Source organism: Oncorhynchus nerka, linkage group LG2, assembly GCF_034236695.1.
Source record: "Oncorhynchus nerka isolate Pitt River linkage group LG2, Oner_Uvic_2.0, whole genome shotgun sequence".
NCBI lineage: Eukaryota > Metazoa > Chordata > Actinopteri > Salmoniformes > Salmonidae > Oncorhynchus > Oncorhynchus nerka.
Genome location: NC_088397.1, coordinates 5,805,664 through 5,832,923, shown reverse-complemented (window position 1 = coordinate 5,832,923; position 27,260 = coordinate 5,805,664). Strand labels below are relative to the sequence as shown.

At 40.8% G+C, this 27,260-nt stretch overlaps 2 protein-coding genes and 1 long non-coding RNA gene across 5 annotated transcripts in view; 2 read left to right on the top strand and 1 right to left on the bottom strand.

Annotated features, from left to right (window-relative positions):
* LOC115116414 (zinc finger protein 501-like) overlaps positions 1-4,830 on the top strand; it is a 29,143-nt gene extending 24,313 nt beyond the window's left edge. Inside the window, exon 5 of one of the 2 annotated variants that reach the window (XR_010464663.1) lies at positions 3,964-4,830. The gene's annotated coding sequence lies outside the window, so the exon portion shown is untranslated. Of the gene's footprint in view, positions 1-1,960; positions 2,540-3,963 lie in introns of those variants that run through there. The other variant, XR_010464662.1, reaches the window with a different exon arrangement.
* A 1,823-nt stretch (positions 4,831-6,653) lies between these two features.
* Positions 6,654-21,115, top strand: LOC135573329 (zinc finger protein OZF-like). The gene is made up of 3 exons (XM_065022323.1): positions 6,654-6,744; positions 15,504-15,752; positions 19,692-21,115. The coding sequence occupies exons 2-3, from the start codon at positions 15,656-15,658 to the stop codon at positions 21,023-21,025; spliced, it is 1,431 nt and encodes a 476-aa protein (XP_064878395.1). The 5' UTR covers positions 6,654-6,744; positions 15,504-15,655; the 3' UTR covers positions 21,026-21,115.
* On the bottom strand, positions 7,218-14,951 carry LOC135573341 (uncharacterized). 2 transcript variants are annotated; one of them, XR_010464669.1, is made up of 2 exons: positions 14,009-14,951; positions 7,218-11,045 (listed from the first exon to the last, which is right to left on the bottom strand). It is a non-coding gene; the product is annotated as an uncharacterized LOC135573341 (long non-coding RNA). The 2 variants fall into 2 exon arrangements; XR_010464670.1 differs by having other exon boundaries at positions 7,218-11,028.
* Positions 21,116-27,260: the final 6,145 nt, after the last annotated feature.

Genomic DNA, 27,260 nt, shown 5'->3' with positions numbered 1-27,260 from the left:
CATTGTTGGCTACAGTTTCCATGTCTTTCATTATGCAGACATTTGTTTTATTAGACTATATTTCTCATTGTGAATACGGTTGTCACCCCCCCTTGGAGGCTTGGTGCATGTACAAAGAAAAAGTACCAAATTCAACCATGGGTGGCTGTTAACTAAAATAATGGCAATTCATGTAGTCGTGTTAAGGTTTTCATTGTTTTCTTGTCAGAGTTTTATGGTTTTGCATATGACTGTGCCTTATATGCTGTCGTAATAGGGTTGCAAGCCACTAAATGAACAACGACCATGACGCTATATACCAAATGTGCTGACACAAGCACCTAACATAGACAATCACCCAACAATGACAACACCGGCCTCTGATTGAAAACCATATTTAGGTAGCCTTTGTTGTCATTGTTGGGTGATTGTCTATGTTAGGTGCTTGTGTCAGCACATTTGGTATATAGCGTCACGGTCGTTGTTCATTTAGTGGCTTGCAACCCTATTACGACAGCATATAAGGCACACGCACCCGGATTTTCTGTATTTTTTTTTTTCGTGACAGACGTGGTTGATGGCTGGAAAGGACATTTTCCCTTCGTTAAAGGGTGAGATACTGTTTTAAAACCATTGATTTAAGACCCAAAATATATAGTACTAACTTTTTAAAGACATGTTCGAATTAATTACCAAATTGTACTACTATTTAAACATGCATCATTAGTGTTTTTATGTAAAAACATTGGAGACCTACAGTTGTACATTATTACAAACTTTATAACATACCATTGTAGGAAAGACTATAAATTGCTTCTGAGAATCTACGTCTAACAGTCGCTTCCCAATCACCTATGTCCAGTAGCCTTCAGAAATATCTATTAGGAGGGATTCCCTTATTCACATCTCTTTTTTAATCTGTCCTGGCAGCTAAATATTCGGGGCTGTGGGTTTGCGCTAAAGCTGTGGTAACAGTGTTAAAGTATATGCTCCACGTTCTGTCCCTAACTATGGGTGTGTTTCGAGACATTTTTTGTTTGTTTTAGTTTTATAATGGTTACATGTTCATTACACACCCCTGCATTCTATATTATTAAGTAGGCTGTTGGTCTTTGAGGTCCGTTATGTCAATTTGCCTTTATACATCTCATTGACCTACTGTCAACTCCCTCAGTTGTAAACATCTACAATAATCATTAGACGTACGCGTCAGAGTTATCATACCCCGTGTCGGGGTTTGTACAGAGTTGGTTAAATCCGCTCTTTTGCTCCCCGCTTACATGGCTAATAATCTCCAAGCTGCTCTAAGCGGTGTTGTTTGTGTGAATATTGTTTTCCATAAAGTTAATAACCCCCCTAAAACGAAATATGAAATGACCTCTTCCCCTATCTTTAAAGCGTGAGATACATTTTTAAAACCAGTGATTTAATTCCAAATATTTAGTACCTACATTTTAACACATGTTATAATTCCAAAATGTTTACTATTTCTTACAGATAAAGGGTCCTGTTAGCCCCGACCTGTAACTGACAGTTAGACTTACAGGTTATGTCGTTGTCTTTTGTTTGTATTGTTTATGTGTCCGCTGTGCGGGGAAAATGATAATACAAGCGGAACTACGTAGCTAATACTGTTGTAACGGGGATCCTTATTGTAGCAACACACTTTTGTAGGGAAGGCAATCCTGTTAGCTAAGTTTTCATGTCATCGGGTGTAGTTCATAAAGGTTGAAGAGTGTATGTTAGGATGAAGTGTGAATTCATGCCAGGAATAATAAGTGTGAAGTTTGATTTCCTCCCTTCTGTAATAAGCAGCCAATGAGGTATTTTTTCCTTTATTCATGTGTTTAATCTGAACCCGTTATAACGCCGGTTAAACTGTTATGTATGTAAGCACTTCAGAGTTATACCAAGCTAATAAGTCACTCCTAAGATAATGTTGTAAGAGTGTGCTTAACTGTATTTTTAATTTACTTTATAGTTCTCACTGAAGGGGATAATTCTCACTGAAACTACAGAATAAAGCCGCCAGTTAAAATCATGGAACGGTTGTGCTCGTGGTTACTGAAGGGAGCTACAAGACCATTATTCGTTTCGAATTCACCAACTCAAAGACGCTTGCCCGCTCCATCATAACTCCGTAAGTTTTCCCTCCCTGTGTAGATCAAACGTCCTGCCTGTAAATCCTGGGTATGCCCACATAATAATAAACTGTTTAGCCATAGTTAAAGGCCTTTCATAAAGAGGCTGTCATGATTGCCTGTGCCTCATGTTTAACACGTATTGCTTGTTACCGAATACTACTGTTGTACATTTAATATCTACTAGCCGATTTCGTCGCATTTGCACAAATTCTGTCATGTTACTGTGGTCTTTTTAAAAGTCAATAAATATGTGTGTAGAGTGTACATGTTTGTTTCACTGTAGATCTGTTTAAGACCTCCTAGAAACACCTAATTTCATCCCACAGCATTAATTAATAAGCTGTGTAGAAGCTGTTTAGCCATAAGTAAAGGCCTTTCATAAAGCAGCTGTCATGATTGCATGTCCCTTATGTTTAACACGTTGCTTGTTATTGCTTGTTACAGAATACTACTGTTGTACATTTAATATCCCACCTAGCAGATTTTAGCCATAAGTAAAGGCCTTTCATAAAGTGTCATGATTGCCTTTGCACAAGTTCTGTCATGTTACTGTGGTCTTTTTAAAAGTCAATAAAAATGTGTGTAAAGTGTCCATGTTTGTTTCACTGTATATTTGTTTAAGCCCTCCTAGAAACACCTAATTAAAGGCCTTTCATAAAGAGGCGGTCATGATTGCATGTGCCTCATGTTTAACACGTATTGCTTGTTACAGAATACTACTGTTGTACATTTAATATCCCCTAGCAGATTTCGTTGCCTTTGCACAAATTCTGTCATGTTACTGTGGTCTTTTTAAAAGTCAATAAATATGTGTGTAAAGTGTACATGTTTGTTTCACTGTAGATCTGTTTAAGACCTCCTAGAAACACCTAATTTCATCCCACAGCATTAATTAATAAACTGTGTAGAAGCTGTTTAGCCATAAGTAAATGCCTTTCATAAAGCGGCTGTCATGATAAACCTGAATCTGAAAGTACCTTTAGGATCTTTTCTTTGGGGTTCTAATCTCCCCGTGTGTACATGCACTGAAAATCCTTAGGCTGGAGCCATCTGGAAGCTCTGTGCCTGTACATATAAAGAGAACTCAATAGGAAACTAGGCTGAGAAACATTATTTAGATGGCTGTTTAATTGTTGTTTAAAGCCTGAAATGGACACAATGCCCAAGGGACCTTGTTTCTAACACACCCACACACATTCCTTGTTTCTCACACACACCCACACACACACACATATTCAGGTCTTAAAAATGGCTTGTTCTGGACATTTATAATGCTGAGGCCCCAGCGCTATCTATAGCCCCAGACATTCCTGCTTCATAGATAACAACCATAAGGGAGATAAAACTGGGGGGTGGAGGGGGGCATGGGCCCCAAAAGTTCAAACACCCTCTAACACATATTCAGTACACGTCATCAGGTCATAAGGTCAGCAATCAATCATTTTTGACACCTGTCAGCAATCAATCACTTTTGACACATGCCATATCCTATTACTCTCTGGTAGCAAAAAAGGTGTACAAAAGAGGACAAATAGGGGTTTAAAAATAAAGAATGATGGAAATTACTTGAACATGGCTTATTGAGAGGTCAATAAGAAAAACATTGCAATGAAACATTGTTTCTGTTCAAATCAATTCTAGCCATAGCTCTAGTTTTCCTCATCTTCAGGTTCACCCTCTCCAACTGAACAGGACATCAGTAGGTTTAGTCGGCGCACACAGATATGCAGCCTTGCCTCCTGAAGTGCCATCGTACAAAACACTATGGAAAGAAAGTACATTTTCTTAGAAATATACCTTTGCACTGTTTGTCTCCGTTTATGGTCTTGGTATAACCTAGGCCTACACTATAGTCTATTGATCATGTTGGAAGAGAGAAGAAACCTCTGGGAGGAGGGCCGGAGAGAAGAAACCTCTGGGAGGAGGGCCGGAGAGAAGAAACCTCTGGGAGGAGGGCCGGAGAGAAGAAACCTCTGGGAGGAGGGCCGGAGAGATCCACCCCAACGACACTAACCACAGTCCTATTTCCCACAGTTCTCTGCTCATGCTGCTCTGGACTCAGGCAGGGCCATGACAATACCAGTAAAAAGAACAGACCTAGGTCCTCTGAGAAACAATCAGTCTATCTTAGAGGTGGTGAGTGGTGACTCCGCCTAGTTGGAAGGTATAAACATGTCATTGTGTGACTTGTATGTTGTATTTGCAGCTGACGTATCTAGTAGGTTGAATGAATCTGGTGTGTGCTTTTACTAGTTGTCCATCTGAGTTTCTACTCTGTTCATTCAGAACTTAACAATCCTTTTATTGAGACCACACTTGGCGCACTTGATATTGCACACCCAGCAGAGAATCAGGGAGGAGGGGCATCATGAGATATAATAAGCAACTAATTCTCAAACCCTGAGCAATGTGACATTTGATTGATTGCAAATTACATGACACTCCCTGAACTAAATTGAAAAAAAAAATACTAAACCCTCCCCTTGACCGAAATCTGAAAAGCATGACACTCCCTCATTTTCCTCCGGGTAACAATTGTGTAAATTTCACCTCTCCCTAAGCGACTTTTGTTTAATGATATACATATGTTTACTACATTGTCTTTTAAAGCTATATGTATTATTTTCATCCTTGATGAAGAATGTGTTTGGATAACTGCATGGAACTTGATTGATCCGCTAATGAAAAATAAATATTCTACATTCTACTGCTCATCCTATGGGTTATATATACAGAAAATGTGTTTGTTTAATTGATAGCATGCTAAATCATTTAAATGTCTATGTATCTACTCAATACATGTCACTACACCTCTACATTCCAATTAGCTAGCCCCCAGTATGCTCTACAATGCATACAAATAATGTTTTGCAGTATAAAGGCCATTTTTCATATTTAAATAATGTAAACTAATGTAAAACATTGTGTGTGTGTGTTTTCTATGGTGCCAAAGTCCAGGGACAATATTACTACCACAATTCAAGTATGATCCACTTACTATTGGGGAATGGAACCAGAGAGGAAGCTTGCATTACCCTTTCCATGCCTCATTGTTCAGAGTGGAAGAGCTGGGAACTCCCCTGTGATGGCCCACATCTACCACAACATTTCCTACTGTGTTAGTCAGCAACACAGCATTTTAGGAAGCCATTGTTCAAAATCTGTTCATACACTCTGTAACAATGGGAGGGGGTGTGGCCTGCACAGAGAAAGACCAGGAGGTCTATTTCAGACGTCTATTTAGGACTGGGATCCTTTCCAGAGTTGACAGGTTGACAGTGAGTACAAACTCAGCCTGCCTCTCTCCTTCCACACAGAGTACAAACCTACAGTCACTGGGTCCTGATTGTGACAGTGGATCCCAATTTGCACTGCAGGATCGAAAGTTGGTATCAGTGAAACTGGAAGACTGCAGTCAAACACTGGAGCTGAATGTCAAAATTAAAGATGAAGAGGAGGAGAACATTGGGAAATATTTTTTTCATGGTAAAACCAGGTTCTAGATATAAATGCTATTCATAAATTAAACCTCCATAAGTTATGACCCAGTCTATTGCTATGTTGAATTATGACATTACACATCCATGAAGAACTTCCGACTGCACTAATGTAGTTATGAAAGTTCAATCAGTAAGGCTGGTCTGAATGGATCGTCACTTCATTCATCTAGTAAACTCTATGGTGCAGACATGGTTTAAAATAGTCTCAGACTTCCCCTAGTCTAGATTTTGAGTCAGGATGATTTAATCTAGATCTAAGCAATGGGGAACCATGAGGGCCTTCAGAGAAGGCTAAGGCTTGATAAAAATGTATATATTTTTAAAAATAAAATTTCGTTTTAATTTGTATTTCGTCTTTAACAATAATTGTAATAATTTTCTGATTTCATCTCTTCAGTTGTTGTTGGAAAGAGAAGGGTTAACACTGGAGAGAAAAAAAATCCAATCAAGATTTTCTTTGGTGGTCTCTGGGTAGGAATATCTAGCTAGCTCAGCCAGCCATTGGCTAGAGTCATGGGTAACAGCATATATACAGTGCCTTGCGAAAGTATTCGGCCCCCTTGAACTTTGCGACCTTTTGCCACATTTCAGGCTTCAAACATAAAGATATAAAACTGTATTTTTTTGTGAAGAATCAACAACAAGTGGGACACAATCATGAAGTGGAACGACATTTTATTGGATATTTCAAACTTTTTTAACAAATCAAAAACTGAAAAATTGGGCGTGAGGTTAATCTTCTTAAGCAGAATATTCCTGGAGTGTTTGGATGACTAAACCGTGTGTTGATGGAAAGGAGGAAAGTCAATCAGTTTTACTGACGTTGGACGAAGAGTACCAACCTACTTATCTTTTTGGTATTTATTAGGATCCCCCATTAGCCGCTGCAAAAGCATCAGAGTTGTTCACTTCTTTCATTAACTTCTCAAACCTCGGCTTGGTCTGATTTCAAGCCTTCTCGCAAGTCTCGCGTTGTTGCGTCTCTTGGTTAGGAACTCTATGGCTGTAGTGGGAACAGGAAGTTCCGGCCAGGGCCGCATCTTTCTTCATAACAAAGAAAGTGGCAGAATTGTGCAGTAGAGACGATTACTTTTGTCTCCTTTTCAAATGGATTGATACAGGTATGCACGTTTAAATATAACGTTTAAACTTTGTAATATCGAAAGAACATGTCATAAAAAAACGTTAAGGTATTATCACGTTTAGTTGAGGTTTTATTTTTGTGTCAAACTGGGTGAGTGAAGAACGGGATAAAAATAATGTACAATTCACATAACGTTAGCTAGTTAGAGACTTTGGGCTTGCCTGAGTGGATGTACATAATTTCGTCAAAGTAACTTCATAAATAATCAATTTATTTGAGATGTCGGAATTTGTTTTACATGTCGTTATTGGTTTTGTGTCAAATGAGCTGGAAAAATGGCGAGTTGGGAAAATGGTGGTGCCCACTCTGTCTGCGTCAAAGAGAGACAATTTCACGGTTGCACTACTGTTTTGAAGCTGAATCTGATGATGATCAGTTTTCTACATATGTAGTGTTGATAATGGGATATGATAAAGGGTGAGTCGGTCAAGGATCGATGCAGACAAGGTGGTAGATTGTACGACAAGCGACAGGTTTATTTCAAAGTGGAGATATCTGGTACAGCGTATATACGGGCCCCTCTGTTAGCTCATCAGAGACTAGCAAAAAAGACACTAGCTAACAATGGGTACAAGCTTCATATACAGAACAGAAAGTAGGTTGATATCTAGGAAATCGGATCTTCGGATTGGATCAGGCTGGGGTGTAGTCATCCGGCATTGGCTCTGTTGTCTGTCCGTCATCGTAGAATCCTGCCATGCCTGTTCTTGGTCGTCACACCCCGTTCATCTGAAAAGGAGATCTGGTGTGTGCGCTATCTTCAGTCACACAATGTTCGGCTGGGAGGGAGATTATGTGTGTGTGTTAGTTTGTCTCTAAGTCTAGGCTTTCTGCCAATCTGTGGGTGTCTTATCTGGGTGTCCTCGGCAGCTATGTGTGTACTGTATGTGCGTCGTCCCTGTCTTCTGGGGTCAGTGTGTAAGAGCGTATGCGTCCCTATCTTCAGGGGAGTTGTGGCCGAACTGCCGGCTAGCACCTGTGGCTAGGAGTATCCTGTTGTGACAGTGTTCTGGATGATTACAGTGAGTGTGTGTGTGTGAGAGATATCCTGTATGGGGCCCAACCTGTTTTACTATGTGTCTCAGCTATAGTAGTGTAATGTCACCTACATAGGAATTAGCAGTAATGTAATGTCACCTACATAGGAATTAGCAGTCCTCTACAAATCCCTCTCTTCACGTCTCCCCAGAGACGTGACACAACCTAACTAGATTCTGATACAAAAGAAAACTTTTCCCAAAGGGGCTATGAAAAAGGCACAACATTAAAAAGAAATGGATGTATATGTATTACCACCAAGTTCTCCACTCAATCCCACTATGTACTAAGTTGGCTACCAGCCACCTAGGAACTTACAACCCTCATTTAACAATTGCGGAGAACAACAGCTCTAAGCTATAAGTAAAATGTTTGTCCACATAAGCCAACCTTTTCCAGCAGGAAAAAGTTGTGATACCCTCTCTTCACATCTCGACACTCTCTAAAGGGTATTCTCCACCTCATCCTCAAACTCTGGCAGGTCATTAGCAAGCAGAGGATACATCTGGGAAGGGGAAGAAGGGTCAATAGCTCTGGAGATAACTCTAGCAGTAAGGGACCGGATACATGGAATGCAACCGCAGCCGCACAACACTAAAATGGCTGCAAAAACTAAAAGATGGGTCTCATGTTCCATACCGTTATCTCGCACCTGGCTCCTGTTATCTAACAAAAGACTGCTTGTTCTCGCAACCCCACGCTCTGAATGTGCCCTCCCTTCTGTATTTTCCCAGCATGAGAAAGTTCCATGGCCCTGATACTTTCAACAATGTTTCAAATCAGCTAGAGAACATAACACATACACACATCCACCCAAGGCAACAGCAGATAATATATATGGTAATGGCTATAATGTAAAATAACCCCAAAGGTGTGAAATTTAAGTCCCCCTTTTGACACTCATATCCTTTATTTCAGCAGTCATAGCATTTCATGAAAATAATAAAAAGTTTATTATTAATAACAAGTGATATATGTCTATTGTTATATGTGTTTCCCCCTTTTGACACCCACAAGGGTGTCACTTATCAAAAACAGGATAAAACTTTATTGTTATTGACATGTAAGATGTAGGATAAAACTTTGGTCATGGAAAACAGAGGAAAGAATTATTAGAACCCATCTGGTCCTCTCAGCTACTTCTATCCTGTATCAGGTGGGCTCCTTGCCACCCAGGGACTCTAAACCTTTACAACAGGGAGAACAAACATACTGGAAAGAAAACCTATCATAAAATTTATAACAAGGAACTGTGGTGGTGTAAAATTATTCTACTACCTCACCCACAGCATACCATGGGTCATCCTCAGTCAGTCCCATCCTCTCCTGAAAGCATGCTTCCGTATCGGCATCTCCAACTGGAGCATCAAGCAAAGGCAACATGCCTGAAGCCTTCACCATATCTGTAACATATTTCTTAGAACACGGTATGATGCAAGCAGCACATCACATCAATAACAAATAATACAAGAATTAGGGTCAGAAATCCAGTAACCATCATATCAGTGTACTTACCAAACCAGGCCAAGAGAACAGACTCCTCCACCCCCGTGGACCTCATCTTATCAGATAGTGCATCAAGCCCGCCCTAGATATCATCTGGACTGGTATTATTAGGAATATACGTGCAACATTGTTTACCGAACATCTTGCAAACGTCCCCTGACTGGCAAGAAGCATATCCAAGGCAAGTCTATTCTGTCTGGAAACCCCAAATGTGGCCTCAAGCTGTTCAGACATACCAGTGAGTGCATCACGGGAGTAATTCACAAACCGCTGTTGATTATAGTAGATATAATTAATCCATGCAGTCTGTCTAGCATCCACCATGGCTGGACCCATAGTAGGTAGTAAGTGCCAGAGTCCATCATTCCTACCCAAGGCCTGAAACTCATGAGGAACCCCACTGGCACACCCAACAGGTTAGTGTTTATGTCAACTACATTCTCTGAGCGCTACGTCTATGTCTCCCATGGGATGGAATGTTTTCAGGTCCCTTGGATACAGAACCCAACAGCTGTTCAGCAGTAACATCAACAATGGTCAGTGGAATTATCAAATTGGTCAGAGCACACATACCTTGCCATTCTCCTCTAAGAATGGGTCTCAGCACTCTTGGCTCCACTCATCCACCTCACATCAGCCTGTAACTGGCCAAGTGGAATTAATGGTTATGTTACTACTGCAATCAGCTTCAGGCAATCCCCCATAATCAATGCCATTACCTGTACCCGTGATGCACTCTTAATTGCCCCCATATGCCTCAACACCCCAAGAGGCCCGATGAGGAGGTACTGCAGGAAACACAAGGCTCAAAGAGGAACAGAGGGTTGAATTGGGCTTAACCTGGTAAAAACTTCTCAGAATACACAACCACCCCTCTCCTTCTCCTACAGCAAATGGGTGTGTAGCCAGAACAGGTCTAGCATGACTACAAATAATGCAGTCCTTTCCTCTCAGGGTTTTAGCTGTGTACCTCATATAAGACAGCCACAAATTGTCCCTACTATCAAAACCAGTCTCAGTTCCTAATTGATCAATAGCCGAATAGTCTCTAACATTAATTACCTGAATGGTATTTTTAACACAGTGGTGGTAGAGGAGTGTGTCCGGTTACCTCTGGTCTTGGCAGTACCTTAATAGAAAACACACCCATCATGTCTGTCCTCGTCCTTTGTAGTCCGAGGGTGTGAGTGCCTGCATCAGAGAGCTTAATAGTTTTGATGGTTAGTAGGATTTCATCACCTTTACAAAGTTCAACATTGCTCCCAGGTTTCCCCATATCATGGAAAACCTATCCACCCTTGTGGGATCCCCTTGCTATAAGGATACCCTCTTCTCCAATCCTAGAACTGTCCGAAGTCGGTTATCATGTAATCTCTACTCTAACTTCTTGTCTACCCCGATCTAGGGATCTCTTATGCTCATTTTGGAACAAAATACACATCACTTAGCCAGAGCCAGACACATCCTCACTTCTATGAACAAAAACAGGGGTGATAGGACAGGTAGGGTTACTTCATTCGAGAGTTGGCCCCCGGAATTCTGTTAATTCCAGTTCTTCTCTCGAACACTGTTTTAATGTCCGACAGTGAAAAAATGTGTCTTACCCTTCCGCCGTGCGATATGAATCTGGGTATCTCTTTCAGCTAGCTGTCACCAGGGGTCATCTATGGTACCCAAGCCTCTGGGACTGGATTGAGTGACTTCACCTGTAGTTCACCTGTAATGCATAAAATCCTGGACATACAGGCTTGGTTAACAAACAATTTCTCATATGTTTTATCTGATTATATCTTTAACTTCTATGCCCAATTGTTAGCTTACATATATATTTTTTTAATTATTAGTTTCTTATCCAATCGGCCCCATCCTATCCTAGACCACATTTACCCATCCCCCTTTTGATACCTGGCTCTGCCCAGGTAACAACCTTACCTACTCTAAATCATGACTTAGGTAAGATTAGTATATTATCCTTATGTCTGACATCATCATGAAGGAGCGCCCCATCATTTTCCACATGTCCAACTCTCTCCCCTGTCTCCACTCAGCAACTGTTATCTTTGCCTGTCCTGCCCCCCCCTTTCCAAAACCTCTCCTCTGCTCTCTCCAACTTTCAAGGTCTCTGCAGTGCGGGCGGAGGGCCCCTCCGTCTGCCTTTTCCCCTATCTGTAAAATACCATGTCTCTGGGAACGTGAAAATCCCCTTAACCCAAACGTTTACTACAAAAACAAAACCTAATAATTATGATAATCCCCTCAAACTCAAATAATTTGTCTCGATGTTTCATGTTTTATTCGTGTTTCTCCAAATTGTCTCCCCAAAAATACTTCTTAGATACCCAGCCATTATACACACAAACAATTGTGATAAACGTGCACTGTCCCTTTAACATAAAAACCTCAGCCTGCAATCCCCTCTGCGGGCCTTTCATTGTTCCCCATAATGAAAACAGATTCTAATGTTAGTCTATCTTAACCTCCTGTTTAATTTCAGTGGTTTTATCTGAACAATCAAACCAAAATCAATAACCGGGAAGAACTTGTGTAAACTAATTAAAAGAACAAAATAAATCTACCTTATTTCTCAGCACTTGGTTAGAACACCACTTCCGTCTTACATCGACCACACCCGTCGCCCCTTACCTAGTGTATATCTTATCTATTACTCAGTGGCTCAATTAATGTTTATCGTAAGTATGTTCAGATGTTGATTATGTAATTCTACAATATTAGTATAGTTCAAACCTCATAATATAACTCTACACACAGAATTTTACGTTAATAGAGTTTAACACCTTTTCCAACAGTCATTGCACACCCCCCCAATATTCTATGATATAACTCTCATCAGCAAGCCTGCGACTTTTTCAACATTCTCACCGGTACCAGCTCCACAAATTTTCCACATACAAATCTTCATTCTCCCCAGCAAGCAGAACAGTAGGAGATGCAATAGCCCCACCTTCTGTCCATTCTCTGTACAGCTTCTCACCCCGTCTCCTCCACTCCTTGCCCTCTCTGCCTTTATTTAATCCTAGAGTGGACTTCAGCGCTCTCAACACCTTTTCCATTTCCAACGACATTCCATGTACACTACAATACTGCCAACAACCCATGCCTTTACTGAAACCCAAGTGATACCCTTTCCCTACGGCTAAATCGGCCCCCAATTAGTTGGTGATCACTCGTTACCCACCACTCATACATGTAGTCCCAGACTATCCATTCAAGCTTTGGTGGCCACCCGTTACCCACCATTCATACATGTAGTAAGTGTTCTCTGTTACCACCTACCAGCCAGGCATACTAGTACATCCCATACACAATGCACCATTAAGTATGGTTGATCAATAATAAAATTGCAGTTGCCAATGGAGATATTACTTTCTCAACTATTTTCCAATCTCACACATCATTGTAGTTTAAATTTAGTAACTTACATCAAACAGGTGTCTCACAAAACTAAATTTGGATAACTCCAATGTGCAGAACTTTAGTTTTTCACAACAGGTGTCTGCTTACCCTTTTATTTGACCAGTCAAGATTTGTGAGACACACCGTCCGACGACAGTACTGGCCAATCGGCTGGCACACCAATGTCCAGCGATGTCCTTTTACCAGACCACGTCGGGGTCACCATTTGTCATTTATTGTATATTTTAGTAAATATATATGTATATTTTGACCAATTGAAATATATATTCAGACTATCTGAGTATACTTAGCCCGTCACTGGTAAATACCCGTGATGAATTCCTGGAGCCACGTACTCTGCCTTATCTCAGAGCTGCTCCCTCGTATATTCAGTTTGAGAAAAAACGCATGGGTTTGTATAGAGATCAATTCGACTATTTAGTCTTGATATTGAATATTGTGCTCAGATCTTATTTCAATTATACATCAGTCATTTTGTTCCTGATTATACATTTAACACAGAAGTCATAGGTACATACAACATAGAAGTTTCGGATTTATCAAATAACCCTTATTGAATTCTCTCTCTCTCTCTATCTAACCACCAACAATCTTAATGGAAACAATTACAAGCACATTGCATTTTAATATAAACAGTTACAAATAGACAAAACAAGACAAAACAACACGTTATATCTCTGACCCTGAAAGCCGATCCTTATCAGCGAATCTCTTATCAGACTGGCCTAGACCGGGCCGCAGGACAAAATTACAATTTGTCCCCCTCGGCGCCAGGTTTAATGAATAGTAGTTAACTATCCCCTACTGATCTCTATTCCTGATCCATATCGAGCTGACCCCTATCAGAGTTTATTACACATGTCCGATCCTTATCAGAGAATCTCTTATCAGACTGGCCTAGACCGGGCCACAGGACAAAATTACAATTTGTCCCCCTCGGCGCCAGGTTTAATGAATAGTAGTTAACTATCCCCTACTGATCTCTATTCCTGATCCCTATCAAGACTATCCTAGGCCTTAAAGTGATCTCTCATCATTGAAAGCTATCAGACTGTGCTGACCCCCTACTGATATCTCATCAATGATTTAGATCACCCGGTCGTCACCGGTTTGTCACCACATATATTCACTTTACTGTACTTTCAACTTGTCAGCAAATTTTAAATTTACACAAGAATTCATACTCACTCGGTAATACTGATCAAAATTTAGACAAGACTATACGAAAATATGCAAAGTTTGATTTAACAGGTTTTGCTTACCTTGTTTGTGGTGCGCCTTGTGATCAGTTTACCGAGTTGAGCAGAATTGTTGTCCTCCCCCGAATTCCTTCACCTCTGTCCTCTGTGAATCGTCCTTTCACCCTCTCTCCCTCTCACACCCAAATCAACTCACTTTGATGGATCGTTATTTAACCATCCTCTGGCTACCATTTCTGTTGATAATGGGATATGATAAAGGGTGAGTCGGTCAAGGATCGATGCAGACAAGGTGGTAGATTGTACGACAAGCGACAGGTTTATTTCAAAGTGGAGATATCTGGTACAGCGTATATACGGGCCCCTCTGTTAGCTCATCAGAGACTAGCAAAAAAGACACTAGCTAACAATGGGTACAAGCTTCATATACAGAACAGAAAGTAGGTTGATATCTAGGAAATCGGATCTTCGGATTGGATCAGGCTGGGGTGTAGTCATCCGGCATTGGCTCTGTTGTCTGTCCGTCATCGTAGAATCCTGCCATGCCTGTTCTTGGTCGTCACACCCCGTTCATCTGAAAAGGAGATCTGGTGTGTGCGCTATCTTCAGTCACACAATGTTCGGCTGGGAGGAGATTATGTGTGTGTGTTAGTTTGTCTCTAAGTCTAGGCTTTCTGCCAATCTGTGGGTGTCTTATCTGGGTGTCCTCGGCAGCTATGTGTGTACTGTATGTGCGTCGTCCCTGTCTTCTGGGGTCAGTGTGTAAGAGCGTATGCGTCCCTATCTTCAGGGGAGTTGTGGCCGAACTGCCGGCTAGCACCTGTGGCTAGGAGTATCCTGTTGTGACAGTGTTCTGGATGATTACAGTGAGTGTGTGTGTGTGAGAGATATCCTGTATGGGGCCCAACCTGTTTTACTATGTGTCTCAGCTATAGTAGTGTAATGTCACCTACATAGGAATTAGCAGTAATGTAATGTCACCTACATAGGAATTAGCAGTCCTCTACAGTAGTAATATTCAGACACATTCAGTTTCCACCTTGATCTATAATTGTTACTGGTGTGAACGGGAAATACAATCGGTCTTTGAATTAAATAATACATTGAAGAGAAGATTATTCGGGAGAATCAAATGTGTCACTAGCCGAATACAACAAGCGTTGAACTTAGGGAGGATCAATGCAAATAGTTCAGGTAGCCTTTTGGTTAAAGCTGTTAAGGAGCCTTTTTGACCTAGACTTGGCGCTCCGGTACCGCATGCCGTGAAAATGGTACATAGAGCTGCCTAAAACAAACTGCAACCTTGTACTAAATGGTTTTTGTCATTTATGTGAATTTGGGAAATCTACTATAGATTAAGTGCACTTACGTTGTGTAGCCTAATTTATAGTGTGTACTCGTCAAATGTGAATTAGTGTTTTGCTGTCAATGCTTAACTACCAGACCTGTTGAAATTAGATAAGTGAACAAGAAAAGATATAATATTTCTTGAGAATAAAGAATGTACCTGAACTGCCAAGACAATAGCTTTTGTGTCCGTGTCTCTTTATTACTACAGGCCGACTCAGATTAAGTCTAAGGCCGGTAACATCAACAGTGAGGACAAACCCAGACTGCCTCTCTCCTTCCACACTGAGTCCAAACCTAAAACCGACAGTCACTGGGTCCTAATTGTGACAGTGAGCCCAGTTTGCACTGCAGGATCCAGAGATGGCATCAGTGAAGTTGGAAGACTGCAGTCAAGCACTGGAGCTGAATGTCAACATTAAAGATGAAGAAGAGAAGATTGGGAAATCTGTTTCTCATGGTAAGAGCAGTTTCTATCTAACTAAGTTTGTTATTCATTCCAACTTCCCACTGTGCATGAGAAGTTGCAGTAGAACTGTTTCATGATGAACTGTTTCAATGAGAAGGTAGATAGATGTCTGTCCTGTGTAGCTCAGTTGGTAGATCATGGTCCTCTCATCGCCAGGGTTGTGGGTTCGATTCCCATGGGGAACAGTATGAAAAAAGTATTGTACATTTGTAATACGAGATAAAGAACATTGTTTTCTTCATGACCTCATTCACATTATTATGTCGTTTATGGTAGTCCCCAGTTATCTGGTGTTTGTTACAAGAACACAACGAGAAGAGACCGGAGTCTTGTGAGTCACTCGCTGTCGTGCAGCATGCGCCAGGTGATCTAATTACAGTATGGAATTCACAACTAAATGTTTGCCAGCTAGATATCTTAAACCTATTAAGTTAAGTCTACAATGTGCTAAATGCTCTGCATTTGCCCATTTTGTTTGCTAATTTAGTAGCTAGTTAGCTACCTAGCTAAGTGGTTAGCTTCTTCTAAAATCAAGCATTTGGTAACAGCAGAGAATGCCCTCCTGGATCAAGAGCCCTGCAGGCTAATATTAATTTGGGGGTGCAGTAAACTCAGTCATGTTTTTGAGTTATCTGTATATTTGTATAGTTTGTCAGAAACTGTACAAAATGTTTGCAACGCGCTCATTAGCATTTCGTTTTCTCTATGAAGATTCCTTAGTACTTGTTAGTATTTTGATAGCATTCTGCTAAGTGACTTTTTAAACTGGTGTAGTCAACTTGTGCTCTAGGTAATAAATAAAGCACATCGCATTCATAAATTTGCCCATTTAGATAATTTTTCATTATGAAACTTACCGCTACTAGTTTCCCAAAACAGAGGTCTGAGCCAGTAACGTGTGTCAAACGGTGGCTATAAAATATATTTTGATTTAACACTTTTTTGGTTACTACATGATTCAATATGTGTTGTTTCATAGTTTTGATGTCTTACAATGTAGAAAATATGAAAAATAAAGAAACCCTTGAATGACTAGGTGTTCTAAAACTTTTTACCGGTAGTGTATATCTGCAGAAATAAGACCGGTCCTGCTTGTGTTGCCTGTTTGTTTAATAGCCTACTGATTCCGTGAGCACAAAGCCTCACGCAACATGTCGGAAAAAACCATTTTAAAAATTCAGCTGTTTTTTAAATATCTTTGCAATGCTGTAATGAAGGCTTAACCAAACGATTCAACAGACTTGGTTATGCTTATTATTTATTTAGTGTTGTTTACGTTGTTCCAAATAGTCAGAGCTTTTTTCTTGTAATTTAACAGCACCTATTTGGAACACCCAATATGCACTCAGTGTTTGATCCTTACCTTCTTTTTCTTGATCTCGTGTTTTCCACAACTAGTCACATTTATTCCACACATCTGACTTCCCCTTTACCTACTGAGCAACCAGTAAACATTCTCCCATTTTCAAGTTCGTCACGTCCTCTGCATTCATTTTGCTGTTACGGTGTTCTGAGTTTGTTATAACCAATTTATTGCTGTGATTACGATATAGGTTAGGCCCTATTGGTCAGGTGCATGCAATGTATACATGTGTCACAAAGAGAGGAAAAGTTGAGGGAATAGAGAATGTTTTTCCATAACATATGAGGGATTTCAGCAAAAGAACTTTCCAGTCAGAAATGGCTGTTGCAGCTTCAGTACAGTGGACAGCGTGATGAACACTGTTGATGTTCTGTGGTGGTCGCTGCAGCAGGGAAGAGAGAGACAACGGGTGCTAGTCTTTTACAACAAAAAAAAGTCTGAGCACAATCGTATCAATTGCGGTCGAACTCCCTCTAGTCATTTGTGTGTCTTAGTTTAAGAGCAGTTTGATTAAATAATTATCAGACAAGCTCAGTGCATGTGGTTGATTTGATTAAAACGTGTCTATATATGGAGAAATAGATGGTACATTTTTTTTCGACCAATCGATTGGTGGAAAGAACAGACTACTCTTGGTGCCCTAATGGAAGTGCAAGGTGTTTTTTGATATGTATTTTTATTTCACCTTTATTTAACCAGGTAGGCTGTTGAGAACACCTTTATTTAACCAGGTAGGCTGTTGAGAACACCTTTATTTAACCAGGTAGGCTGTTGAGAACACCTTTATTTAACCAGGTAGGCTGTTGAGAACACCTTTATTTAACCAGGTAGGCTGTTGAGAACACCTTTATTTAACCAGGTAGGCTGTTGAGAACACCTTTATTTAACCAGGTAGGCTGTTGAGAACACCTTTATTTAACCAGGTAGGCTGTTGAGAACACCTTTATTTAACCAGGTAGGCTAGTTGAGAACACCTTTATTTAACCAGGTAGGCTGTTGAGAACACCTTTATTTAACCAGGTAGGCTGTTGAGAACACCTTTATTTAACCAGGTAGGCTGTTGAGAACACCTTTATTTAACCAGGTAGGCTAGTTGAGAACACCTTTATTTAACCAGGTAGGCTGTTGAGAACACCTTTATTTAACCAGGTAGGCTGTTGAGAACACCTTTATTTAACCAGGTAGGCTGTTGAGAACACCTTTATTTAACCAGGTAGGCTGTTGAGAACACCTTTATTTAACCAGGTAGGCTGTTGAGAACACCTTTATTTAACCAGGTAGGCTAGTTGAGAACACCTTTATTTAACCAGGTAGGCTGTTGAGAACACCTTTATTTAACCAGGTAGGCTGTTGAGAACACCTTTATTTAACCAGGTAGGCTGTTGAGAACACCTTTATTTAACCAGGTAGGCTGTTGAGAACACCTTTATTTAACCAGGTAGGCTGTTGAGAACACCTTTATTTAACCAGGTAGGCTGTTGAGAACACCTTTATTTAACCAGGTAGGCTGTTGAGAACACCTTTATTTAACCAGGTAGGCTGTTGAGAACACCTTTATTTAACCAGGTAGGCTAGTTGAGAACACCTTTATTTAACCAGGTAGGCTAGTTGAGAACACCTTTATTTAACCAGGTAGGCTAGTTGAGAACACCTTTATTTAACCAGGTAGGCTAGTTGAGAACACCTTTATTTAACCAGGTAGGCTAGTTGAGAACACCTTTATTTAACCAGGTAGGCTAGTTGAGAACACCTTTATTTAACCAGGTAGGCTAGTTGAGAACAAGTTCTCATTTACAACTGCGACCTGGCCAAGATAAAGCACAGCAGTGCGACACAAACAACAACACAGAGTTACACATGGAATAAACACGAGTACAGTCAACACAATAGAAGAAAATAAAGTCTATATACAGTGTGCAAATGGCGTGAGGAGCTAAGACAATAAATAGGCAAATTAACACTGGAGTGATAGATGAGCAGATGATGATGTGCAAGTAGAAATACTGGTGTGCAAAAGAGCAGAAAAGTAAATAAAAACCATATGGGGATGAGGTAGGTAGATTGGGTGAGTTATTTACAGATGGACTATGTACAGCTGCAGCGATCGGTTAGCTGCTCAGATAGCTGATGTTTAAAGTTAGTGAGGGAAATATAAGTCTCCAGCTTCAACGATTTTTGCAATTCTTTCCAGTCATTGAAAGTATTCCACAGAGAGGCTGGCCCATGTTGACTCAAAAGATGGATGTCATTTGGGTGGTGGAATGTTCTTGATACATAAGGGAAAATGTTCAGCATGAAAAACCCAGCAGCATTACAGTTCTAGACACAAACCGGTGCACCAGGCACCTACGATCTCATACCCTGTTCAAAGGCACTTAAATCTGTTTTCTTGCCCATTCACCCTCTAAATGGCAGACATTCGATCCAAATGATCTTAAGCCTTAAAAATCTGTCTCCTTCGCTTCATGTATACCGATAGCTGTCACCGGGTCAGTCTGTCATGGAAAGAGCATGTGCTCATAATATTTTGTACCATTGACTTTTTTCTTCTGATGCTGTTCACACAGGTCACGTTGAGACATCCTCTACATCCAGAGAGCAGAAGCAGGAAGATCACAGAGCTAAGAGGTTTCACCACTGCCCACATTGTGAGGAGATTTTCCCATATCTATCAAAGCTAAAAATACACCTAAAAACACACACAGGAGAAAATCTATATTCCTGTACTGACTGTGGGAAAAGATTCACAACATCACATTCTCTGACAGTTCATCAGAGAGTGCACACAGGTGAGAAGCCTTACTCCTGCTCTGCCTGTGGGGGGAGATTCTCTCGACTGAGCCATTTAAAGAGACACCAACATATACACACAGGAGAGAAGCCTTACTCTTGCTCTGACTGTGGAAAATGCTTCGCAACATCATCTGACCTAACAGTTCACCAGAGAACACACACAGGAGAGAAGCCTTTTTCCTGCTCTGACTGTGGGGGGAGATTCTCTCAACTGAGCAGTTTAAAAAAACACCAACATATACACACAGGAGAGAAGCCTTACTTCTGCTCTGACTGTGGGAAGAGTTTCTCGCTATTGGATACCTTAAAAGCACATGCACGTATACATACAGGAGAAAAGCCTTACTCTTGCTCTGACTGTGGGAAGAGGTTCTCTCAACGGAGCAACTTAAAAATACACCAACGTTTACATACAGGAGAAAAGCCTTATTCCTGCTCGGACTGTGAAAAGAGTTTCTCCCAATTGGATAAGTTAAATAGTCACCAGCGAATACATACAGGGGAGAAGCCTTACTTCTGCTCTGACTGTGGGACTTGTTTCAGCCAAATTGATACGTTAAAATGCCACCAGCGAATACATACAGGAGAGAAGCCTTACTCTTGCTCTGACTGTGGGCAGAGTTTCTCTCAACACAGCAGCTTAAAGAAACACCAACGTATACACACAGGAGAGAAGCCTTACTCCTGCTCTGAATGTGGGACTAGTTTCTCTCTACAGGACAGCTTGAAATCACACCAACGTATACACACAGGAGAGAAGCCTTACTTCTGCTCTGACTGTGGAAAGAATTTCTCTCGACACAGCAGCTTAAAGAAACACCAGCGTATACACACAGGAGAGAAGCCTTACATCTGCTTTGAATGTGGGAAGAGTTTTACAACATCAAGTGCTCTGACAGTTCATCAGAGAGTGCACACAGGAGAGAAGCCATACTCCTGCTCTGACTGCGGGGGAAGTTACTCTCGACTGGGAAACTTAGAAACACACCATCGTACACATACGGGAGAGAAGCCTTACTCTTGTTCTGACTGTGGTAAATGCTTCACAACATCAAGTGCTCTGACTGTTCATCAGAAAACACACACAGGAGAGAAGCACACCAACTGATACACACAAGCCAAGAGTTTTGCAGATTAAAATCTTACGTTTTCGGTGGATTGACAATGGACCCGTATTAAAGTATCCTTTTTTGGTAACAGTTCTCTCAAACCAGCTATGATTAAAGTCACTCCATCACTTAATTCTCATTAAAGAAGTGGTAAGTGAATTGGATCAAATGAAGAAAGTGGAGAACACTATTGTAATCCTATTGTTTCTCACTGTGAGAGAACTGTGCAGAGGAAAAGGAGCATTACAGAATGTTAGCCTCTCTTTACTGATCAGTGTGCATCTTGTCAGTTTTGGTGTTTTGTTAGCGTCTACTGCAAAGATATTGAGATGACCTTGGATTGGCCCTTAGTGTTGAATATCCTCTTAGGTGTCTCTTGTTGAAACAATGGAGTCTGATGGTTGACTGGATAGTACTGCTTCCCTCTGTAGTTTTTTGTGGGAATGAGCAAGTACACACAGCATGTATGAGATAGAGATGGTGTGATGATCAGTTTTCAGCATATAGAGGAGCACAGTTAGCTCTGGATAACATGACAACAGCCTAACCAGCTAGGGCGAGTAAAATGGTCAGTTAGGTGTCCTTTCATTTGTGTCTGGATGTAGCTAGCAAGCAAGCCAATTTTAGCCAGTTAGCTGTGGACGATGCTGAATGGGCAAAGAAGAGCTCTCCAGTAGGTACCAAAACATTCAAAGGCCATTTTCTCAGAAGTGAGGTTACAAGTAATCAAGTTAATGGCCGAGCTGGTCGCCCGGCCAAACTGAGATATTGGGGGAGAAGGACCTTTGTCAGGGAGGTGACCAAGAACCCAATGGTCACTCTGACAAAGCTCCAGAGTTCCTCTGTGGAGATGGGAGAACCTTCCAGAAGGACAACCATCTCTACAGCACTTTGCCAATCAGCACATGACTTCCCGCTTGGAGTTTGCCAAAAGGCACCTAAAGGACTCTGACCATGACAAACAAGATTCTCTGGTCTGAATAAACCAAGATTGAACTCTTTGGCCTGAATGCCAAGCTTCACATCTGGAGGAAACCTGGCAACAGCCCTACGGTGAAGCGTGGTGGAAGCAGCATCGTGCTGTGAGGATGTTTTTCAACCGCAGAGACTGGGAGACTAGTCAGGATCGAGGGAAAGATGAACAGAGAAAAGTACAAAGATCCTTGATGAAAACCTGCTTCAGAACGCTCAGGACCTCCGTCTGGGACGAAGGATCACCTTCCAACAGGACAACACAGGGATGGCTTCAGAACAAGTCTCAATGTCCTTGAGTGGCCCAGCCAGAGCCCGGACTTGAACCCGATCGAACATCTCTGGAGAGACCTGAAATTAGCTGTGCTGCGATGCTCCCCATCCAACCTGACAGAGATTGAGAGGATCTGCAGATAAGAATGAGAGAAACTCACCAAATACAGGTGTGCCAAGCTTGAAGTGTCATAACCAGGAAGACTCAAGGCTGTAATCACTGCCGAAGGTGCTTCAACAGAGTAAAGCGTCTTAATGTATTTAAGTATATATTTTTTTTGCAAACATTTCTAAAGACCCGTTTTTGCTTTGTCATTATGGGGTATTGTGTGTAGATTACGTAACGCAACAAAATGTGGGAAAAAGTCTAGGTATCTGAATACTTTCCGTATGCTGTGTGTGTGTGTGTGTGCGTGTGTGTGTGCGTGTGTGTGTGTGTGTGTGTGTGTGTGTGTGTGTGTGTGTGCGTGCGTGTGTGTGTGTGTGTGTGTGTGCGTGCGTGCGCGTGTGTGTGTGTGTGTGTGTGTGTGTGAGAGATGTGGTAGCCTACCTTGTTCAGTTAATAATGTCAACGCAGTATTAAGATTATTAATAATGGGTTATGCATAATAAGCTAATAGCCTCTGTCTCTTGTGCAATACTCACCTGTGCTCTGCTGGCCTTTCCTTAAACCCTCCTCAGCTCTTGGACTCGCATTTCTTCCTCTAATAGATTATTGGAAGAGAGAAGCAGGCTTTTTTTTTGCTGAATATTAATTACAGCAGCCAATAGAACTCATGGGTAGTTTGAAAGAGCCAACGCTCAATGGTGGTAGAATATATAGAAGTTATTGATTCACACCCATAACCATTCAATCTTCGTGAAGAGAAAGCCGTCTGCATCTTATTGTAGTCGTATATTATCTTATTGTAGTCCTGTATTATCTTATTGTAGTCGTATATTATCTTATTGTAGTCGTGTATTATCTTATTGTAGTCGTATATTATATTATTGTAGTCCTATATCATATTGTAGTCTTATGTTATTGTAGTCCTATATTATTGTAGTCCTATATTATCATATTGTAGTCATATATTATTGTAGTCCTATATTATCATATTGTAGTCCTATATTATTGTAGTCCTACATCATATTGTAGTCTTATGTTATTGTAGTCCTATATTATTGTAGTCCTATATTATCATATTGTAGTCATATATTATTGTAGTCCTATATTATCATATTGTAGTCCTATATTATTGTAGGTCTATTATTGTAGTCCTATATTATTGTAGTCCTATATTATTGTAGTCCTATATTATCATATTGTAGTCCTATATTATTGTAGTCCTATATTATCATATTGTAGACCTATATTGTAGTCCTATATTATCATATTGTAGACCTATATTGTAGTCCTATATTATCATATTGTAGTCCTATATTATTGTAGTCCTATATTATCATATTGTAGACCTATATTGTAGTCCTATATTATCATATTGTAGACCTATATTGTAGTCCTATATTATCATATTGTAGACCTATATTGTAGTCCTATATTATTCAAGCATGTCATTACAATAATAAAGATGAGGACAACAGGACTTATTTAACTGTTGAAAGTCAGGAAGGAATGAAGCAACCATAGAAAAAGGAGTTAGACTAATAACATTAGGGGAAATATTATGAATCCATATGCATCCGCCTACTAATTATACAAATGTAAAATAGGCTCAAAATAAAATATTTCAAAATGATTATCACATTTGCTAGCTTATAATTGTAACTTTGTAGGCCGCATGTCCTGCACCAGATTTGCATGTTCTCTCCACAGTTCATGGAATGAAAGAGGTGAGTAATTCCAGTCCAGATAATACAATATGATACAGTCCACACTCAAAGATTAGCCTACTGGAGCTAGTTTCATGTATTTACCCAAAAGAGCATCGCTGCATCGATGGGCTTTTATGTTTTTCTGTGTGCAATGTGCGGTAGCCTATATATTATAGGCTATGTATTGGATAATGGCACAATCATTTGGGGCCCACTCCAACGACACTAACCACAGTCCTATCTCACACACCTCACTCTGCTTTGCACTCAGCAATACCAGGAAGAGGAACAGACTTTGGTCATCTTATCAATTGAGACTAATTATCTTAGAGGGGGTGAGTGGTGACTCGGCCTAGTTGGAAGGTATAATAATGTACTTGTATTTGCATCTGAAGCGTCCAGCGGGTTGAATAAATCTGATTTGTGCTTTTTACTAGTTGTCCGTCTGTTTCTACTCTGTTCGTTCAGAACTTAACAATCATTTCATTGAGACTTCACTTGGTACACTTAATATTGCTCATCCAGCAGAGAATCAGGGATGAGAGGCATCACGATATAATAAGCAACTAATTCTCAAACCCTGAGTAATATGACATTTAATTGATTCCAAATGACATGACCCTCCCCTGAAATAAATGTACAAATTTCTAAACCCATTTTTCTCCAGGTAACAATTGTAAATTTCGATCTCTCCCTAGGCAACTTTTGTTTTAATGATATACATACTTTGAAACTCTTTATTAAATTGTCTTTTAAAACTAGATGTATTATTTTTGCCATTGATGAAAATGTATTTGGATAACTGCGTTGATTGCAACCTGCATTGATCCGCTAATGACAAATTCATATTCTACATTCATTTGTGCTGCTCAGTCAATGGCTTATCTATACAGAAAAGGTTTTAGTTTAATTCATAGCATGCTAAACCATTTAAATGTCTATCTACCCCAATACATGTCACTATACCTCTACATGCCAATTAGCTAGCCTCCTTTCATATTTAAATAAAAGTGAAATAAACAAAAAAATATTCTTATTTTAGTGTTTTCTATGGTGCAAAAGTCCAGAGACAATATTACTACCACAATTCAAGTATGACCCACTTACTATTGGAGAATGGAACCAGAGAGGAAGCTCTCTGGAGAATGCAACCAGAGAGGAAGCTTACCCATTCCATGCCTCATTGTTCAGAGTGGAAGAGCTGTGAGCTTTCCTGTGATGGCCCACATCTATCACCTTTCCTATTGTGTTAGTAAACACCACAGCATTTTAGGAAGCCATTGTTCAAAATGTGTTCATACGTAATATTACAATGAGAGGGGTGGGGCCTGCACAGGGGAGGACCAGGAGGTTGAGCTCAGACTTATTTTTGGAGTAGCATCCTATCCAGAGGTTCCAGATTACCATTGAGTACAAACCCAGCCTGCCACTCCTTTCACACTGAGTACAAACCTACAGTCACTGGGTCCTGATTGTGACAGTGGAGCCCAGTTTGCACTGCAGGATCCAGAGATGGCATCACTGAAGCTGGAAGACTGCAGTCAAAAACTGGAGCTGAATGTCAACATTGAAGCTGAAGAGGAGGAGAAGATTGGGAAATCTGTTTCTCATGGTAAAACCAGGTTATAGCTATAAATTATATTCATAAATTAGACCATAAATTATGACCCAGTCTATTGCTATGTTGAATTATGACATTACACATCCATGAAGAACTTCCGACTGCACTAATGTAGTTATGAAAGTTCAATCAGTAAGGCTGGTCTGAATGGATCGTCACTTCATTCATCTAGTAAACTCTATAGTGCAGTTCCGTGGACACAGATTGAGCCTAATCCTTGAATAAATTGCACATTTAAACTGTAATAACTGAAATGGTTTATCTCAGACACGGTTTAAAATAGTCTCAGACTTGTTCTAGTCTAGAGTTTAAAAGTCTGATTTCCAGAAGGATGATTAGAGTTCATCTAAATTCAGCAAAAAAAAAAGAAACATCCCCTTTTCAGGACCTGGACTTTCCAAGATAATTCCTAAAAATCCAAATTTAATTTCCCAGATCTTCATTGTAAAGGGTTTAAACACTGTTTCCCATGCTTGTTCAATGAACCATAAACAATTGAACATGCACCTGTTTAAGACACTAACAGCTTACAGACTGTAGGCAATTAAGGTCACAGTTATGAAAACTTAGGAGACAAAAGAGACCTTTCTACTGACTCTGAAAAACACCAAAACAAAGATGCCCAGGGTCCCTGATCATTTGCATGAACGTGCCTTAGGCATGCTGCAAGGAGGCTTGAGGACTGCCGATGTGGCCAGGGCAATAAATTGCAATATCCGTACTGTGAGACGCCTAAGACGGCGCCACAGGGAGACAAGATGAACAGCTGATCGTCCTCGCAGTGACAGACCACGTGTAACAACACCTGCACAGGATCGGTACATCCGAACATCACACCTGCGGGACAGGTACAGGATGGTAACAACAACTGCCGGAGTTACACCAGGAACGCGCAATCCCTCCATCAGTGTTCAGACTGTCCGCAATAGGCTTAGAGAGGCTGGACTGAGGGCTTGTAGGCCTGTTGTAAGGCAGGTCCTCACCAGACATCATCGGCAACAACGTCGCCTATGGGCACAAACCCACTGTCCCTGGACCAGACAGGACTGACAAAAAGTGCTCTTCACTGACGAGTTGCGGTTTTGTCTCACCAGGGGTGATGGTCGGATTCGCGTTTATCATCGAAGGAATGAGCGTTACACCGAGGCATGTACTCTGGAGCGGGATCGATTTGGAGGTGGAGGGTCGTCATGGTCTGGGGCGGTGTGTCACAGCATCATCAGACTGAGCTTGTTGTCATTGCAGGCAATCAATGCTGTGCATTACAGGAAAGACATCCTCCTTCCTCATGTGGTACCCTTCCTGCAGACTCATCCTGACATGACCCTCCAGCATGACAATGCCACCAGCCATACTGCACATTCTGTGCATGATTTCCTGCAAGACAGGAATGTCAGTGTTCTGCCATGGCCAACGAAGAGCCTGGATCTCAATCCCATTGAACACATCTGAGACCTGTTGGATCAGAGGGTGAGGACTAGGGCCATTCCCCCCAGAAATGTCTGGAAACTTTCAGGAGCCTTGGTGGAAGAGTGGGGTAACATCTCACAGCA